General features: G+C 41.5%; 1 protein-coding gene across 3 annotated transcripts; it reads right to left on the bottom strand.

Annotated features, from left to right (window-relative positions):
* Positions 1-12: 12 nt before the first annotated feature.
* homer1b (homer scaffold protein 1b) lies at positions 13-20,965 on the bottom strand. 3 transcript variants are annotated; one of them, XM_049763848.2, is made up of 9 exons: positions 20,178-20,965; positions 13,659-13,815; positions 11,913-12,044; positions 10,814-10,906; positions 8,536-8,684; positions 3,829-3,985; positions 3,544-3,654; positions 3,391-3,471; positions 13-3,313 (listed from the first exon to the last, which is right to left on the bottom strand). In XM_049763848.2, the coding sequence occupies exons 1-9, from the start codon at positions 20,180-20,182 to the stop codon at positions 3,122-3,124; spliced, it is 1,077 nt and encodes a 358-aa protein (XP_049619805.1). In that variant the 5' UTR covers positions 20,183-20,965; the 3' UTR covers positions 13-3,121. The 3 variants fall into 3 exon arrangements, with proteins under 3 accessions (XP_049619805.1, XP_049619804.1, XP_049619806.1); XM_049763847.2 differs by lacking the exon at positions 20,178-20,965 and having other exon boundaries at positions 13,659-14,533; XM_049763849.2 differs by lacking the exons at positions 13-3,313; positions 3,391-3,471; positions 3,544-3,654; positions 3,829-3,985; positions 20,178-20,965 and adding an exon at positions 7,595-8,318 and having other exon boundaries at positions 13,659-15,927.
* Between the last annotated feature and the right edge of the window lie 2 nt (positions 20,966-20,967).

Here is a 20,967-nt window from a genome sequence, read left to right as displayed (position 1 = left end):
CAAACATCAGTATCCTGAGGTACGTCTTTAATATCATGAGTTCAAAATTACTTTAAATAGTCAAAAATATTGCCAGTCCTCTCATACCTCTAAATACAATAATATTACCTACATTAAATACCATACATTACAAAACAAGAAAACAAAAAGCTTTTTATATCCACCGCTGTACAAAGGCATTCGTCAGCAATCAAGCATGTTATAATTAAGGTGTTCCACCTCCAAAGTCTACATTTGAGTAACGTTTCGGTACATGGGCCTTATTCCAGTGTATTAACCTGTGCAACTTATAGAGTATTACCGCGTGAAAGTCAAATCTAAATATATCGGGGTGGTTAAAAATTCTGGTTACACAGTGAAAACAAGGTGCTCAATTCAAAATGTGACTTAGGACTGTTGAAGTCGCAGCATCTTGTGTGAGGTTTTTAAAATAAACGAGAGACCTTGAAAGTCAAAGGCAAAGATTTCCCAAAGATAATAATAATCGACCCGGTACATACCGGAGTATTGCACTGTTATGCATTTTCAGAATCGATATAGACAAAAGGTCGCCGTCTTTTGCTTACAAAGTCCACTGTACTGTAGAGTAACACTTTTCCATGGGTTAATACACAACAATAAGTCGTTGCACAGCGTTACTGCATTTGCTTTCCATCCATTTACATGAGTACAAAGTTGTCGTATATGGTTCTCTAATTAAAACATAATTATATCCAGTGTAAAAAAAAAAAAAAAAAAACAGTTCTGTGTTCACCCATAGGAGGGAAAAGCTGTGGCCAGTTTTACTCAGGGTGCAAAGTCACACACAAGAAGTGAATAGAACACTCTAGAAGCCCTTCGTGATGCACCGCTTTGACCAGCAGGGCTGCCACACAGGTTAGCGGTCAAGAGCAGTTCACTTCCTGTTGGTCGGGTGAGGGAGGGGGGCGGGGGGTGGTGGGGGGGGTCAGCTGCATTGATGGGTGTGCAGTCCACATGAAGAAAAAGTACCTGATAGAATGACAGAGAGGTGTTGTACAGAGCCTGCCTGGTATTGCTCAGTGTGAGTGCGCAGGTGTCGACCATCCGTGTCCCCCAAAACAGGCACAACACACACATTTTACTATGTACAAAGAATCGGTATGTCCGCTGGCGTGTGCTCGGAAGGCACACTTTGAAGCTGAAGGTCAGAAGCTCCACACTCACGCCACACTGAGTTTGGCAGGAAGACGGCTCAGTTGCCTGCGATGGTGGAAGGAGTCTGGATGTGAGTCACTCTCATGCCCCATCCGACCCGGTCACACGGCCTTCTGATGTTTTCCGTGTGGCATGATAACGCCCATGGAAGGTTTCCACCTTCCGTTAAGCAGTGGGGATTTTACATGAAGGGCAAATGGATAGCCAGATACAGCAGATGGGAAAAAGTCATGATTCAAAAATGTATAGAAGGGTGTCTTCAATTTTTAACAAATTCAACTGCAGGTAGCGCTGCATATAGTACTGTCAATAAACTTTGATTTTAGTTTAAAATTGCCTATAGATGCCACAAGATGATAAAAAAATCAATACGTGGAACTCCTCAACTCACCTAAACATAGTTCATTGGCAACAAGATGCAGCAAGATGGTGCCAAAGCAATATTTTTAAAGAAAATGCAAATGGGTGAAAATCACGAGGAGAAATCCATATATGCAGAAAATCACTGCAAATAGGAATTTGGTACTGCCTATGAACTAAAACAACACCTAGCTAAGATAAAATGTTAAGTAAAACATCGTGTGTATTGTACTGAAGATCTTTTATGATCTTATGGAGATAAAAATACAAATTAATGGACCCTTCGGATGGATGGTCAAGGGCTTTGTCTTGGTATGTGGTCCATCTGCTGTAAAAGGTCAATGATTGCTTTTTTTTTTTTAATTCATATAAAAAGTCCACTGCTATCAAGGAAGGTTTTGAAGTGTAACATATTGTAATGCGGTTTGGTGACAGCTCTGTGCGTCCAGACATTGGGAGCATCTGCAATGTTCCTTTGTGTTTTGGTGGAAAGTCGTCCATTAATTCTCCGGAACTGTGACACTTAGTTGCTTCTCTGTACAGTCGAGTCACTTTGAATCAGCGTAGCGTGAGGACAATGTTTGAAAAGATCTGGCAGCTTTGGCGACATTTTTTTCTTGACTGTCTTAAGAGCCATTATTTCCACATGACTTTCCACGTTTGTCAGGGAAGAGTGAAGTGGGGTTGGGGGTTAGGGGGGGTTAGGCAGGGGGGGGGCTTTGCTACAAGCTGTGATGATGGAGTGTAGTTTTCGCAGTGAAACAACAGATGGCACTGAGGCACAGTTAAGTGGGAGTGTGCACGTGGGCGTCTGAGAGGGGCTTGGAGTCCCATCAACAAGCAGCCAATTTGGGTATAATAATAATAATCATAATAATAATATCAGTTGTTCTTTCCCTTTTCAATTGAAAATTATCCAATTAATGTTATGGAATTGTTAATAGCCAATTAACTGATTAGTTTGGTGTTTTTTTTTTGGTTTAAATTGAGATTAATTGGTCGTGTTTCTCGTTTGTTCTCTGGAGCAAGTGAGTCAATGTCTAATATCAGCTTGGTTATCAATTTTAATTTATAAAACACAAGTAAAATATAGCACAAGACACAAATTGAAAAATTGTCTATGTATTGGTTTTGGAATATTAGAATATTATTGTCACTGACAGTATTTCTCATACTGACCAATAGGTGGCGATAGCTTGGCGTATACAAATTAATTACGATTAATTAGTGGGATTCAGGTGAAGAGGAATCAAATTAGTGGTACAAAATTCACAGTTGTGGAATTTTGGATGGAGAAGCAGCATGATATCTTCTGGCACCACGCCATCGCCATCTACTGGTTAGTATGAGAAATGTTAGTGACAAATTCTAGCTATCTAAAACAAATACACAGGCAATAATTTTAATTGTGTCAAACTGAAAATGGAAAGAAGGAATGATACATAGATTCAATGAGGCAAAGATGAGTCTCGTTATCTGAGCTACAAAGGGGAAGATCGCAATCAGATTTTTGAGGGCTCTCAACTTCATCATGGGGAAGGTGGTTGTATGGCTCTGTAATGAAGACGTGTGGCAGCTCCTTTTCTTAGCTGGCCTCCTCTATGAGTCGGGCCAGGGTGTCTCTGAGCTCGGTCAGCTCAAAGATCTTGCCGTCCAGCAGCTCCAGCAGCGTTCGCAGGCTCTTCCTGAAGTTCTCCTGTTCCTCCTGAGTCTCCTCCAGCCGCTGCTCGGCCCCCGCCAACTGCTGCTCCAGCACCCGACTGCGGAGCTCCGTTTCCTTTTGAGGGAGAAGCAAAAGGTACATTTGGGACATGACGGTGCCATCTATAATTCAACAGAGGGACGAGGGCTGACCTCGAGTTTCTGGGAGAGAGTGTCTTTCTGCTCCATGAGGTCATTCATGTTTTCCAATTCTTCTTTTAGTTTTTCCATTTCCTGGAAAATGACAGCATAGAGTCAAATGGTGTAAAACAAGAGTGTCAAGTGGTGTTTTGGACACAAACTCGCCTCTTCTTTGTCCCTCAGGGTTGCCTCCAGTTCCTCGATGGTTTGGTTGAGTTCTGTCTTCTGAGATTTGATGGCCGGGCTTTGGTTGCTCTGGCATTCCAGCTCTGTCACCTAAAAGGAGTTGAATGACATTGATCATGATCACAACTAGCTTCTCTTCATCTGAATGCCAAAACTTTTCCCTCCAAGCTTTACACGATGAGCGCTTCATTTTGCACCGAATGTATTTTAGGTATCAAAAAGAACACGTCACCTCACGATGCATGAAATGAAGCCCCCGCTTACTCGTTTGTGTAGTCTCTCGGCCTCCTCCTGGTAGGCAGCCAGTTGTTGTTTCCACTGTTTGACGTTGGCAGTAGACTCCAGCAGAGCCGCTGTTAGCTTGGCATTGTTCCCCTTTAGTGCCTCCAACTCGGCTTCCCAGTGTTTTGTCATTGCCGGGCTGCGGGACACAATCATACGCGGTGATCATATAGTGACTTGAAAACACCGGACAGTTACAATTGAACATGACACAGTCAAAGCTTGCACAGGGTGTAATCTATCAGCCTTGAATCAATCCACTTATCTGCCAATTTTCTTTCATTCCATTGTCCAGCTGTCGTTTGTTAATCCATCCGCCGGCTCGCCATACATCCATTTAGCAACCTACAGACCAATCTCGCCATCATCACTCATCATCCATACGCAGATCTACCGCTCCATTAGCCATCAATGCATCCATCCATCCATCCATCCATCCATCCATCCATCCATCCATCCATCCATCCATCCATCCATCCATCCATCCATCCATCCATCCATCCATCCATCCATCCATCATACATAGTACATCTTAACCTAAAGACCTTTATATCCATCCATTCTTCCGTTTATCATCTCGCCATCCATTATCCAGCCATCATCTGTTCATCCGTCCACCGTTCAATCAGTACGCCATAAACATTGAACGCACCTATCCATCCTACACATCTAGTATTGCAGTCGACATCAAGACCAGAAGCCATCTCCCTATCAAGTCTCACCAATCGACTGTAATCTGAGATTATAGCCCCAGACTGTCCGAGGCCTAATCTAATCCAGATCCACGAGAAGATGAGAAGTGTGACCGAGGGAGAAAGCGAATAAATTGTGAATGAGCGTTATGACAGAGAGAAAAAGATGCACATGCCGCAATGTTCAGAGTTGAGGTTTGATTTGAATAATAACACTTTACCTCCACATCACGTTTGATCTGTTGGTGGAGCTACAATCACTGCGGATGTTCAGATAATGCTCACTAGCTGCTTTTCAAAAACTAGTTGTTGGGTACCAATGTCAACAAAAGTCAGGTATTTTAGAAAAGGCCGGTCCTTGACATGCCCAACAATATTCAGGTTCCTTTCTGTTCTCCTCCCTTGTCATCACAAACACACATACATGAGATACAGAATTCCACTTTTTCCAATAGCATCCACTCTGTGTGCACTCAGGGAGAAAAATCCCTGATCTAATTCACTCGGCACTCCTACGGCGCCTTCACTTCTTACACAACAGCCGCCCCCTTCTTGGAGTGCAAATGTGTGTGTGTGCGTGCGTGTGTGTGTGTGACGCATAGGAGGGAGACGACATCCTACACATGTGAACTGACAGACACACACACACACACATACACACACACGCTGTCACCAAAGCACGTCAATGTATAAACCCCACACGGGCGCTCAGAGAGCAGGAGAACCGTCAAGAAGTGAAGACGTACACGGACAGGAAAGGCAAAAGCTAGCAAAGGAGCAATAAATGGAGAAAGATGGCGGTGATTGTCGTTCAATGAGTGACCGGAGGCTGAATTTGGGCTCGGGACAACGCGGACTGTGTGTGGGTCACACGGACGGTAAGTTAACTGATGTCTCGGAAATCTTAAACGACATTTTGCATTTGCTGAGTTGTTTTACTTGCATTGCTCGACAACTCAGTTGTAGTATTTTCAATTTGTATTTGTTCAAAGTAGTTGATGAAGTGTACACAAAACTTTGAAAACTTTTGTTACTTCTGCACAATTTTTTGTTGTTGTGAATTTTGACTGTAATGGTTTGTACGCACTTCTGCCATCTCATAACTCCTGAATAAACAATTTGTCGATGTGTCCTTGACTCTTCCCCAGTTAATAGAAATCCCCTCAACTAAACGTGTGTGATTCCCTCGGTTTGTCTGCATCACACGTGCGCTGACGTTGCAGCATCGTCAGGTTACTTCTTCCCCCTCACTGAACACCTTCAAGAAGCAGTTGCCATGGCAGCAGCGGAGGAAGGCGCTCACGGCGCCGTGACGTTTGGCATACGCAACGCCCCCGTTCACTCAAGACCACCGCCGAAAAAAAATGAAATAAAACTCCTCGCAGGCCAACACATCAAGCGATGTATAAAAGCTGTCTGTCATCCTCCGCTTGCTGCCTCTGCTTCTGGCACCCACACACGAGGGCCTACGCTTGCAAAATTATCTGGGCTCAGCACACTCAAGCACCCAGTGAGTGCCGGTTTACGCACCAAAGTTAAAAAAAAGTACACCTACGAAATTTGTCTCTTTAGCTATCATTTCATTAACAGATAATATGTGATTAGCAATAGCAGCAGGCAACGACTATGTATATTATATTTAACACAAAGTAGTGAGTGAATTACAAATTGTGTTCTAATAAAATGGTCTTACAATATAATCGTGGCTGTGTTGGTTCACAATTATTTTATTGGAAAAAATATGATGTGTTGAATTTACTCATTTGTAGTGAATGCACAAAATAATATCATCTGGATACATTTTTAAGCAGATGTATAAGTCTACTTAAAAACAACCCCATCAGGATCCAGATGATTTTGTGCAATTACTTGGCAAAATAAAATTCAACAATAAATCTTTCAGTGCAGGGGTTATAGTTTTAATCGGGGCACCATTATGACTGAGAACCAACGTACCGCAAATGTATTACTGCCTCATATTATCACGTATGCATAACAAATTGAAGCATTGTTAATTTTAAAATGAGAAGCCAGGAAAAAAAAAAATCCATTATTTTTCTATTTATTTTTAAAAGGGGGTTTGGGAACATAAAAAGGTTGCAATTATTCAACATTATTAAAAGTGAAGACAGCTTGAAATTTTGTACTTAGCAAGAAACATGACGTCAACGCACATTATTTGCTTAGTTTACAGTTAATCTACTTTCCAAAGTTCAAAATTAATAATTCATTGCAAAGCTCAAAATGATGCCACAAATCACCAAAATCTTTAAAAAATACTTATTTTCAAAGGGTATAGTGAAATTATTTTTTTCCCTTTAACATTTAACAACTTTTTAAAGTCTTCCTTCTCTCAAAATGAACCAATTCAAACAAACATTTCGACCAATACATTATTAATTCTAGTCCTAACTAGATAATAATTTTAAAATGGATCAAAAAGGATTTTTGTGTCCCCGGCCATTTACATTAAAGCATATCACACATTCAAGTGGTATTGGACCACGAATAATTTATTCAAAATGCTCCTGACACATTGGGAAAAAAGTGTGTGGGATTTACATGAAAAAAAAAAAAAAAGGATGAAAATTGATTACACACAATAAAATCAAGTTTCACCATTGCACAAAATAAAATCAACATCCATACTTTTTTCAATGTAAATCCAACAGACTTTTTTTCAGGGCAGCACATAATAATGGCAAAACAAGGATGGAATACTGCAGCCATCCTCTTTGCATATACCTCTAAAATGAGAAAAGACAGAGGTTTGCTTGTTATGTCCAAGCTTGCAGTGGCAAGTTCCCGAGTGGAGCCTGTCTCCCACGCACACAGCATTAAGAGACACACACACACACAACACACACACACACCTCGCTACAAGCTGCTCTCACTGCACACAGCTTCTCCTGAGCCATAAAGAATTCATGATGGAACATTGGGAATTCCAAAGCATTCATGCTTAAGATTTTAAACCCATTTGGAAACATATGATTAAATTCCCACCAAAGGCCTCCAACATGGACTTTCATTTGGAACTAATGAATGATAATACATTCCTTGATTGATGTCTTTAATTCAGACGATTGAGGGAAATTGAAATGATTGGTACAAGATTACAGAGACGTGACAGTAAATGATACATTCCTCGGAACATAGCAGCTCAATTTTGAAAAGAGAGAGAGAGCACGAGAGAGAGCAAGAAAGCGAGAGAGAGAGAGAGAGAGAGAGCAGAGCCTTTGTACACTCTTTTTTTCATTTCGTCTTTTTCCACCGCTCACTCCACACATTGTGTAAGTCTTATAGAACAAGTCATTGACACCTTTTTAGGCATAAATTGGAAAAACTGCCCATGTGCTTGCTGCACCTCCATCAAATATTTGAGATCTGATCTCACAACAGTGCATATGGATCAGATAAGGAACATAATCCACTGCTAAGAAGAGCAATAATACAGTAGCATGCACTGTCAGATACACACATTATTAGATTGCAGTTACATGTAAAAAGAAAGCATAAAGTTGGCTAGCATACTCATTTGATCAACAAGCATATTTAAAATGGCCCCATAAACCATTCCTGAGAACCAATTGGTCCAATAGTACACAATCACTGCACCAAAATATTACCATGTCCAAGTCATGGCATGCATATTTATAAGCTTTGGGCCTGATCTTTTTTTTTTTTACTTTTTTTTTGGTGTATTGTAAACAGCAGTAGTCAGCCATGTCATGACAGCCCTATCAGAAAGAGCAGACCCGACAAGTCTTAAACTGCTCCCTAGAGAGGAGAGACATGAGAAAGCAGTGATGAATAGTGGGAGAACACCTCACCGTGCTGACATGGCAACAGCCACTAAAATAAAAAAAATATTGGCTCACACAAGCAAAAAAAAAAAAAAAAGCAAAGTGCTAACTGTGTGCTTCAAAGTGACAAGACAGGAAGTAGGGCACCTGTGGCGGGTGCGACATGGCGGACGCCAGCGTGGGCGACGTACCTATGAGCGAAGGCCAGTGCGTTTTGTGACGGTTCTGGTCTGGAGTCTGAGTTGGGGGTCGTGTCACAGATTTCATCTGTGCCGTTGATATTTTCCATGGGTGGAGTCACTGGGGTCAAAGGTGACGAAAAATCCCCAGCTGGAGACTCCTTCGGGTGAAAGAAAAATTTGCAGCTTAGGTCATTTTTGTCATCACTCTGCAAATGTCAGAAGTACAAAAATGTGACTTTTTGATCAGCCACAGTTTGATCACACTGTGTGAATCACGGCAAAACCAAAAGGTAAGCAAAGCTGCTTTTGAAGTCCAACCCAAATATGTTCAGTCTAAAAAAAAATATGCCTCACTGTTCAACTCACTGTCGCAATATTTTTGAAAGTGCGCGCATACACAATTCATGGCTACATTTCATCAAGGCTTTGCGCAACAACAGAAAAATCTAGAACGACAAAGTCAATCTCCAGGGTCTTTTATTATAGCAAGCAGAGAACCTCATAAATGAATCATCTTTCCCATATACATAAATAGTTCACTGGGGAAATGATGGAGGTGTGTTTGTATGCGCTTGCTCGGCCGCTTCCAACACTGATGAACTCTTTATGAGCACTCGCACGTGCTGATAGGTTGTTAAATAGCTCACTATAGCGCTGAGTAAATTGAACGAGTGCAGCTTATCTTTATGTCCCATACAAGCCGAGACAAATCATTTCAATGCTCCACATACATGAAACAAAGCTATTAGGACTTAGAGCCGGGTGCACAGTGCACAAACACAACGGCCCGGTTTGTATAAATTCCTAATGGACAGATTATGTCTCTTGTTACACTTCCCGTTTCTCATTCAAAGTGGTCAAGTCCGATTGGGATTCGGCTTAATGGGAGAAGCATGTCGCGCTTTGCTTTAGTTTCCCCGTCCTCTTTTTTTAGAGGAACAATTCCTTCCTTCCAGGGAGGCTTCGTTATGAAAATGCAAACTTTGAATAGAGGGAGATTTCCTCTCGTTTGTCATGGCGGCCCGACGATGCTAGCTTTCGTAACAAAACTCCGTAAAGGCCTGTTAACAACATTTAAACGCATATTTCTCCTTTAAAATACACTCATTTCCTCCCACAAACTTCTATTATGTAACATTCCATAGAAAAGCCTCACATGCAGGCTACTTGTCATCCAGAAGAGCTTTGTTTATTTCAGTTCATGAATATAAAGTTGCCCATTATACAGAGTTAAGAGGCAAACACTCCCACGGGACAAAAGGGTTAGAGAAGCACGGTAAAAGGGAGGCAACCATCTTGAGTAACATCAAAATGGATGCTAAACACTTCATTAGAAGGCAGAGGAGCCGCTCGGCCAGCCTTCCGTTTTTTCAGAATTGCGGGATTGTGAGCTGGAGCCTATCCCAGCTGACTTTGGGAACACCCAGGACTGGTCGCCAGTCATTCCCGGGGTGTATATAGAAACACATTTATTACTGTCAGTCTTCAATGAACTTAATTTGCGTGTGTGAGGAACAATTCCATTTAATACAGTAGAAATCAAATAATATATTCCTTGTAGGACAATATTTAGGGCTCTGTTTTCATGAGCGGTGTAATTCTTGATGATGTCCGCAGGCAGGCGGATTTGCAGGAGGGGAGGACTGTGCCTCTGTGGTCACAGTTGACTTCATTCATTGCCAATCAAAGCGGCCTTCTTTCATTTGCTTTAAACCTCAGCAAAAATGGGAGAAGGAGAAACATTTTTGCATGCTAATACGCAACAGCATCTTATTACTAGCATGCTCTGGCCAAAATATTAGGTACGCCTAAACAATCTAAAAACGAGACCGAATACAATAGCTGCGTCCGATATTGTTCTTTTAGAAATATAATAATGCAAATGATCGTAGATGATTTGAATTCATCTTTATCATAGTGGACTGCATCATATAAAGTGCATTTTAGATATTTTGCCAACTTTGATGTAACTATAGTAAATTAGATAAACACCTGCTCTCACCCCTGCAAAATAACATCATGGTAAAACTATTGTTAAATTAATATTCTCATTTAAAAAATATAGATGTAGTTGTTCATAAAAAAAAATAAAAAATGATTTTGAATCACATAAATTAGTTATAGTTTAAATATAAATATGCACATAGTACGAATAAAAGAAAAAGCTTTCATATTTTTATATAGCAGGATAATTAACTTAGATGTTATTGATCCATCTGTTTTCTCTAACACTTTTTTTATTTGAGTATAAAGGTTGGTGATGCTTTTTGGTTCTGACTTGACATACCTGAGATGGCGAGGTGGCCATTTCCATCTTCTCTTGGCTTTTCTCTTTAGCAAGCCGCGCTGCTTCTTTATACTCTGCAAACTTCTCTGCAAACTGCACACACATGCACACACAGGCAAATATTAGTCACTGTGACGTGCAACATTACAATATTTCAAATGTTGCTTTAAATTCAAGTCTACAGTTGAGTGGAGGAGTGTCTGGTTGGAAACTTGAGTCACTCTCAGGTCTGCCATCTGTAGATAGGCAGCCGGTAACTCAATAGCATTCCACTTTGGTGCAATAGGATAGCTCTCGTCTCGTCAAAGCAAATCCAATAGATGTCAGTGTACGACGTGAAGACATTGGATGTGCCATACCACAAGATGTAGGGAACATATAATGAATCTTTATGAGTATTTTTCTTGAAGAATTTTGGGAGGGTAATAAAAGTCAATTAGTGGGTAAAAGTCACATCCAAGAGGAGAAAAATGTTGAAGGCCATGATTAGTGTTTGAAGGCTGCTTACTAATAACAGCCCCATGAACATAAAAGTAGTAATTTATTGCTAATATAAACTGCTTTCTTCCCTATTTTATTGAGATCGCGGCGTATGTCTGGTGTAAGGGTTACTCACACGACACAATTATTGTATTTGAAAATAATAGACTTGTCAGATACATGGAGAATTATCAATTACTGCTTTACAGCAGAAGAAAGCCGAGCGTAAATACTATCCTGTACTAAATGTCTACCTTACATTAAAATTGAGGGCCTGGCAGCTGACCAAATCACATCAGCGTGTATAAAATCATGCACTCACATTTACGAGTGAACCATTGGATATAAATAACTTAAAGGAAAAAGGTGAAGGGATTTATGGGTATTATTAAGAGCAGCTATTCAGGGAAGGGGGAGAGGCCCAGCGTCGTACCTGATATTAATATCCAAGATAAAATGCGAAACAGGAAATACTCGCTATATCAGCTTTGGTTATAAGCATCTTTATCTTTGCTTGGCTTGCCTGACACATTGGATGCGGCCATACTTTTCAGTTTGTTCTGGTTCTGCTGTGCCACAGCTTAATCATACGAGAGAGAGAGGGGGGGGGGGGTGTTACCTTGGACAGATGATGTTCAGTGGAGAATCCCAGGCCGTAGACAGTGTTAGCGCGACTGTCCGCCCACTGGCCAAACTTCTGTGAGGTCTTTGTGAACGTCATGTTGGGACTGATGGTGCTGTTAATTATTGCCTGCGGCGCAGAGGAGACCCACTTAATACATTTTAAATGAACTTACTACAGTGTGTTTAATGTATCTGAGTGCATGTGCAGGTCAAATGGAGAAGCAGAGAAAGGGACTATTTTGAGTTGGGGTTAGTTGGGTTAACTAAAGTTTAGGAATCAAAATGTCAATGGAAATACCTTTTTTTATTTTTATTATTCATTTATTTGTTATTATTTTATTTACAATTTATTTATTCAAAATGTATTTGGTAACCAAAATAAGCTTGCAATAGCTGCAATGCATTTGCTGGATTATATATCAGTCAAAAAAAAAATCTCAAGGAATGTTTCTAATATTGTGGCAAAAAAATGAAGCTTCGTGAGGACAAAATACTAGAAACACCTCTAGTATAAGCGCAATTCAATCATTCAATATTATAGCTGATAAGCGGACAGTAAACCCCTCATCTTACCATCAACAAATCAATCAACTTTCCAGACCAACTAATCTTGAAACAACACTGTTTTTTTTCCCCCATAAATTCTAGTTATAACAGACTCAAGCAATGGAAAGTGATTCCTCATAAATATCTCCAGACGTAGCAGAGCGCTCGAGACAGTGTTAAAAGGTCATGAATTATGTAGAGACTTTACTCAGCACACTTTGGTCAGTTAATGAGAATTGTTGGCAGCGACAAAAAAATCTTTTAAGTCTTCCATACTGTAATCCAACATCTCTAAAGCAGAGCTAATTAACAGCTAATCGATCAGTGGTGATGCTGTGGAACATTCTGATTAACTGACATCAATAAGAGTATGGCAAGGGTTATGTTCGGCATGCATGAGTGCTACATAATCAATTAATTTGCTCGTGTTAATGTGATGTGAGGTGCTGGAGGAAATGTTAAAGTTACATTATTATCATTACAGCATGTTCACCGTGGCTTTTCTTATTTGCCATCTCGACTCTTATTCACAACCCTCGACTTGATCATGAATGAATTATAACAATTATCTGAATACCTTGATGCATGTTGCGCAATTGCGATTAAAGACAATGTCGAGGGAATTCAGAGACTTGTTTTTATGTATTTGAAGATAATTCCTGAAAATGGAAACATACTGGGATCTACGTAGTACTGAAATGTGGAAATCTAGTCTCAGGTTTTTTTGTGTGTGGGGGGGGGGGGAAACTACTTACAATCATCAAATCCCACTTATCACAAGACCAATTAAAGATAATATAACATAGTAACATCCATTTTGAAGATTTTGAAGCCACATTCAATATAATTGGTGATTTTTTTAATCATTCAAATTTGGCATTTTGAAGAAAACTCTGTTGTCTGTCAGATTAAGGCTGTACATTATATCAGACAGACTTGCAGATACAGCACATGTGCGGATAGTATTTATATGCATAGTCTCAGCACACACACACACACACATAAGCACGCATTGAAACATGAGCTACAAGTCCTATGACAGCGTGCAATGCTTTCACAGTGCTGAGCATTTAAAGAGCAGAAGCACCTCTTGCAAAGTTGTGTGAAAGCAGGACACCTTGATAAAACCAAGCCAGTGAGCAGGAGTTGAAGAAAGTGCAAAATGCAAATGCTGCAGGAAAGGACTTAAGCTCACCTTGGTACCATCCAGGCTGATGATGCGGTAGACATTGCGAGTACTGTCGTAAAAGTAGGACACGGTGACGGCATGCTTGCTGGTGGGCAGCCAGTTCTTCTTGGTGTTGGGGTCAATTTGGAAGACGTGGGCCCGCGTGCTGTAAATGGGCTGCTCCCTGAAGGGGACGAAAAAAAAGTTATGAACTTCTTTGTGCCGCAGTACCAAAGTCTCTCCGAAGCCAACGCCGCCGCTGAAACTCCTGTTGTCCGCCGGAGAGCCGGATCTCCCGGGCAACTGAAAAACGAGCTCACCATCCCCCATCGTTACCAAAAAATAAAGTCCAAACCAAAGCGACTTTGAATGTGCATCGTCCAGTATGCGCAGGTGTATTCTTGACTATAAACACGCGTATTAAATGGGGAGTAATTGTGTCATCATCATTGCCAGCCAACTGCAGTCATGCAGTCTTTGCCCTCTTTTGCAGTCAGCGGCGTCTCTCTATGCGCCGATATGGGAATGTCTGCAGCAACGAGCGAGGGTCACACAGGCGAGAAAAGAAAGCGTTTAGGGCTAAATATAGACAGTAGGCCACGCTTTGCTGCCAAAGACACACCCCGCTGGGCACCACTTTCCACATGGACTAACTTTCCTGCATGTGTGTATATAGAAACAGACCCTGTGGAACACTCTCAAAGGAACAAGTGCACCTGTCAAAGAATCCAAATAGTTTGGTTAATTTATCTGAAGGCTGAATTATTTTTTTTGTTATGGGAAGGCCACGGACAGCAAAATATATTTGGAAATATTTTGTGCAAAACTTTATAGAAAGTCTTTACAAGGGGGTGGAGGTTGTCTGTGAGTAACAACCCCCGCTGGCTTTTAAAAATATAAGATGATAATTGGTTCAACGAATTGATTTATACGATAAGTCAGAGGGATTGACGCAGGCTGTTCTCATATTTATCAATGAAACACGATGACATTCACCACATGTCGGTGGAGCTCAGAATCTGACTGCCTGCCTGCCTTGATCAAATCCACCAAAATCGTGTTACACCCGCGCCACAACTTACACCTGCTTTTATCCGGTCTAAATTCTGTTTTCTTTCACGACGGACCACATTCTCTTTGTAAAATATTGTTGTTGGATTTATATCAGTGTAGCTTATACGCGTGATATAAAGCTCCATGATGGGTTCATCTGATTTGACTTAATTCCTTATTGACCTTTGTATGACACCCAAAGAAGAGTCTGGATTGACAGTGGAGGACACTCAAGTCCTTGGATTCTCCATTCATGCATCTGTCTCCATTGCTTCATTGCTTTTTTTAACCATTGACATTGCCCTCATCCTTGATAACATTGAGTCGGCTTTTCGGGTACAATCTACATTCAGTACACACTCACACATGCGCGCACACACCCAGTCAAAGCACAGGGTGCAGGGGGGAGACATTCTGAGCTGGCAGTGCTGGCAGAGCGGGAGATAGAGAAGTGCTTACACTGCACTGAGGGGGTGATGAGGGACATCAAAGGCTTGGTGTATAAATGAATATTAAAATTCATCAGCAGTACCCCTCCTGTGTGTGATTAGCCCAGACTGGATAAGACAGAACAACACAGAAACAGGGGGAAGTTAGTCGGGAGGAGCCTGATGGGGGAACGGGGAGCGCATAGGAAGTGCGAGAGTGAATTTGGGCTGATTACTGCTCCTCCACAAAGCTGCTTGTGGAGTGCAAATTATCATAATCATGGACAGCAGTGCAAGTGGCGGAACTGTGAGTCATTGCAACTGTGCACACATCACACAAGCACGGCCTGTCTGTGTGATCTGTGCAATAGCTGCTTGGCAACTGGCGTCCTATCGCATTGCATAATTCGACAAAGCTGCTGCGGCTAATTTGGCTTGTCGCTCACTTGGGCGCGCATCAAACACCACAACATTCCTGCGCTTTGATTCGCACGTGAATGCCCAAGCGTTTTGTTACAATATGTGACACCCACCGGTTGGCGGGAGAATAAAAGGGCCGACCTACTTTTACATTCATATGATGTTTTTTTTCCTTCATGTGTCCTTGAAACAGTTTTTCATTCATTTTAATCAGCAGCTAAATTACATCGTAGTTATTTCCTGGACGTCTGTTGCGATCATAACTGACCCCGTTTGCTCTCATAATTTATTAAAAGGGATGTCAACCCCAAATTTTTCCTTAGAATAATATGTTGTGTTTGCTTTCATTAGTGTAAACACCTAATTCTGATTCATATTGCTTTTGTGGAATACAAATTCACCTGTTTTTAAGCATCTTACGGGGCTGCCGTCTTGCCACTTTCTGATGACTGATTATGACATCACAATTGCTCATGGCTCAAGTAACAACCAATCACGGCTCAGATTTCTCATTTCCCCTAGCTGGAGTTTTGAGTTTTTCCTTGCCCTCTTGGGAGTTTAAGATCAGGGGGTGTTTGAGAATATCTTTCGTTCTTCACATGTCCTGAGTGTTGTTGTTAGTCACCAAATGTTGAACAGAGGCTGTGATTTACCGAAGTCAAATTCCTTGTTTGGCACGCTCAAACATGGCGAATAAAAAACTCTTGAATCTTGAATCTTGAATCTTGAATGATGGTCACCCAGTGAAATGAGTAAAAACAGGTGCATTTTGGTGTTAAATTCATATTCCACAAAAGCAGTATTATCCAGAATACTATGTCTAAGACTGTTCTAGTTGCCTAGAACATAGAGTAAAGAATTTTGGGAAGGTTGACTTCCCTTTAGAAAATACATGGGAAGAATCGTATATGATATGAAAATCGCAATACTGAGGAAAAAGAATCCCATTTGGAATATTTTTTTCCAAATGATTCACACCTCCAACAGATGAAGTACGTCTGTTGTCTGGTTGGGAGTCAGTCGCCTGTGAGGCATGACAGAAAGACACGCGCACACATGCACACACACTTCTTCAGTTGGAGCACGAGTGACAAGTGTTGTCTATACGATGCACCGCAGGGGCTTGTTGCACAGATGTGAACAACTTCACTGTGGAGCCAAGCTGCTTTCACTTGTGTCACTTCATCATGCAAAAAAGGCTGCATGCTATTTTCTACTTTGGTCTGTCCCCCTTTAACTATGCAGCTGCCTCAGTTTTGTGCAGGAAAAACAAACATTGCATAATAGTTGTCCATCCCAGGAGAGCTCACTTTCCTTAGACACCTTGACCCCCACGCAGCACCCAAGAGGCTTTTCTTCTTGAGAATTATTTTTAATTCCACAGAGAAGCGCTTGAAAGAGAGTTGAGCTCACATTAGGCAGAGTGCTTATTAATGAGTGCGCTTCTAGCTGCTCTATTTACTGAACGTGCCTTAGATGACCCCGTTTGTAACTTTCCCCTACAGTACACACTCCTGATGACATGGGGGGGGGGCAAGAATTGATAGTATTTTCCTATTGAAAGTTGACATCTCTAATTGTTGTCCACATTCCCCAACGTGTCATAACAGCAAGCAGACAGAAGCTTGGTATTGAACCAAGGGTGACGAGGGACAGGTAAGAAAAATCAAAAATTGTCACGGATCGAAATGGAGCAGGGCAACCAAATGCAGCAGGGCAACCAAATGCAGCTTGGACCAGGGTTTATTGGGGGAAAAGGTAGTTGGAAGGAAGGATGAGGGGACAAACCAACGGAACCGGCAAACTAACATAGCTTCCTAACAAAACCAACAACAGGACTGACCGACAAAGACGTGAGCCAAAAAGACATCTAACGTGAAGACATCAACGATCCAAAAGGGAGTGACACGCAGACAGGACTTAAATAAGAGACTGGTAACGAGAGGCAGGTTACTGTGATTACATTGATTGAGGTAACACAGGAGGGGAGGGGCGACGCCAACAGAAACCATAGTAACATAGAACATAATAAAGCAACCGGGGACGAATCGTGACAAGCCTATATAGTGCCTCTTTAAGGTACATGACGGAGACTCCGCAGTGCCTTTTGCATGCTTTTACAATTAAAAAATACAAATCGAAGAACTGCTGCTAATTCTTCTGGCTGTAGCTCCAAACTGGCAACAGCTCAGTGTTGTGACAGTGCCAGCAGTTGTTACAGCAGTGATCCCCAAAGTGTGGTACTTGTAGTACCACTAGTGGCAGGTAGGGCTCACTGTAGTGTTATGCAAAAAATCACTGCCCGAAACTCGTTGTAATTAACTTTTTGCTCCAACGTATTTTCATTTAATCTAACAGTCAGTCATGTACGGTAAGTACAATTTGTATTTGTTCAAATTGAAGTGAAGTATTTTTACAATAATATCAAATGTATTTTTTAGGAATAAAATATAAAACTCCTGTTTTTATTAGCATTCTCCCTAATGTATATTTTTGGTCACGTAAATTTGTATGAAATTGTTATTAAATGAACATTGCAGCAATAATAAAAGTAGAAGCAAAAGCAAAAACAAAAAAAATAGAACAAAGTGTTCTAATGGGAATAAAGTTGCCAATCTATTTAATGAATCAATTAATTAGATTTATTTATGCATATTTATTTATTTATTTATTGCCAAAAATATAATAACTAAATTGTTTTACAAAAAGTTTGTTTTTCCTGTTTTTTTTTGTTTTTTTTGTCCAAAATAAGTGATTTGGGTAAAACCAATTTATGTTTAACTGCTGTTTACTAAAAAACGAATGAGGTAGAAACAAACATTTCTTGTGTGATGGAATAAGAGAGTCTAATCTTTCATTTAATATTCTGTGAGCTAGAAAGATCAGTCAGAATGCTCAAAATTGGCTAACACTCAAGAGATTGTCTTTTTTTTTTTTTAAAGGCTTGCATTAAATGAATCTGATTGTGAGTGATTGGTTGTCTCTTGATGCCCTGTGATTGGCTGAGGACTAGTCCAATTCTGCTAGTCTAATGAGGACAAGAACTGTTTAAAAAAAAATTTAAATTGATGGTAGGAGTTTAGCTGATACAGTAGGGCAAACTTCAATACTTACATGTTGCCATGACAACAAACATTTTTCTTTTCATTGGTTTACATGAAAGCATTGATGTTATCAGAACAACTAGAAAGTGTAATAGGCATAGACTTGAACCAGGAGTTTGAAATGTAAAAGATGATTGTAATTAAGTGCCAGAACTACACTTTCAGACATCCTCGAAGAATCTGTGCAGTTGCATACCAACACATGAAGCCTTGCTGTGCTCTCGATCGCATTTGACATGTTCCATTGTGGATCAATTGACTCACTGTGTCGGTTGCATAAGAGTACCTTAGTCACCAGCGTGGCAGAACTCGGCAAGAGCTGCCGCTAGGTGGGAGACCGTTGGATGGATGGATGGATGGATGGATGATGTGCTGCTGCCCACACAGTGGGAGGTGTGAATGCGCTCCGGAGAAGCCTTCTGTGCATTATAACTAATGCAGGAGTTTTTGGCTGGAATTGCACCATGCCTCGCACCATATTATCAACCTCCTGGTGGGTCATTAATCCCACTAAACTGTGGGAGACATCTGTTAATGAAAGCAAGGCCTGGTGGGGGTTAGGGACCACTGGGCTCAAGATGGGCGGGTGGGAGGCATGAAAATGAGCGCTGTTGCACACCAAGCAGGTACATCGCGCTGGTGGGCGCATGTTGGAGGAGATATTTAAGGTCACAGCTGCTGCCATGGAGACAAGATGCCACTCTCAGTCACACAAATAGTGTTCAGCATTGTCATGACTTCCATCGAAAGACCCGGAACAGGATGTACAGAGCGTGGCAAAATAGATGTCTGATGACATTGGAGGAAAGAAAATCACATATTTGTGCCCAAGTTCAAAACTTACATAACTGTCTATATTGTAGGCTGGGAGCACACAGTGTGATGGCGAGGTGGGATTGTTTCATTCGCCAAGGAGTTTTCACATTTGCTTGTGCAGCTTCCATGAATCACTTACCAAGAAATATGGCATGAAATTAAATACGGTTTAAAAATAAAAGGGGGTGGCGAGGGGATATATTTGATCTTATTGAAGCTGAATGAAATGGTGTTCATCAAGATTGCTCATTTGACAGTAGTTAAAATTAACATTCGGGCCAGGTCAGGGGGTTCGGACATTTTAGTAATACACCTTTGAATACCTCTCAGACGGTTCATATCAAAATCAAGAACTGATATATTTATTTCAGCTTTGTAGCTTGGACCTCAATACACTGGATAACTAATTTATATGGAATATAATTGGGGAAGGAACTTTTGGACTTCCGTTTTGCCTTACTTTGGGAACAAACTATCCCTTAGGAATCTCAAAGTTAGGGGATGAATGCAACTTTCCACGTTGGGCCTTAAGTCCGGCTCATTAACAGACCTAATTAAGAACAACGTTCATTTGAAGAGCATTTTATGATCAAGCACATCACTCGAATATGAATCATTAAAAAGGTGCATTTTAGTATTGTGTTTGTAACATAAAACGCTTTGCATCTTTGCATGTCCATAGAGGGTAGTGTGAGGCGAGCTGTGATAATAACCTAATCACTTACCCCATTGTTGAGGCTGAAACGCAAGGCGACACCTCTGGTAACAAGAAGCAATCTCGCTCGGATAAGACGCTGCGTCTGTATGATGGTGTTGTGTCCACACTGCAGCCTCGTTCACCGTCGGTTGCGTCTGCAGGAATGTGATGACAAGTGCTCCATCCCCCGCGGCTGGCTGTCACTGCGCGGACCCACGCAGAAACGTTGCCGTGCGCATGGCTCCAAATCCGAGGCTCGTTCTCCCTCCCGGCGCCGGAGCTGGAGATCCGACGAGGTGCCGCGAGGCGTCAATGACCGATTCCAAGCTGGAGGAGGAAGAGGACGAGGAGGAGGCAGAGGAGGATGGAGAAGCCCCGCTTCGTGGAATGGGAAGGACAAACCAGAGGCGGTTGATAACACACAGCAGCAGCAACAGCAGCAGCGGCAGCAGCAGCACAGTGTCCACCCGCCTCCCTCTCCCTTATTACCATTGGCTCACAGGCTACACCCCCACATTTCTATGAGTGCATCATTTCTGCGCTGCTCTTGTGCGCCTGACTGCAGTCGATGTATATTGTTTATAATAATGTATAAATCAAAAACGATACGTATGTAAATGTATCATATAGGTTTGATTAGGTTTCCACATCTGGTTGCGAGTGATGATGCACCGTCCGCCTTCCACCCACGGAGCAGCGTGTCACTATCGAACTTCCGACGTCACCGCACCGTCCTCCGCAGTGACGTCACTGGCTTCTCAAGAGACTCGTTTCTTTTTGAGGCATTGTTGACCAAGTTTCTTGGGAAGTAAAGCTGC

This window comes from Syngnathus scovelli, chromosome 3 (assembly GCF_024217435.2).
Source record: "Syngnathus scovelli strain Florida chromosome 3, RoL_Ssco_1.2, whole genome shotgun sequence".
Classification (NCBI taxonomy): Eukaryota; Metazoa; Chordata; class Actinopteri; order Syngnathiformes; family Syngnathidae; genus Syngnathus; species Syngnathus scovelli.
This window is presented reverse-complemented; position numbering and strand designations above follow the sequence as displayed.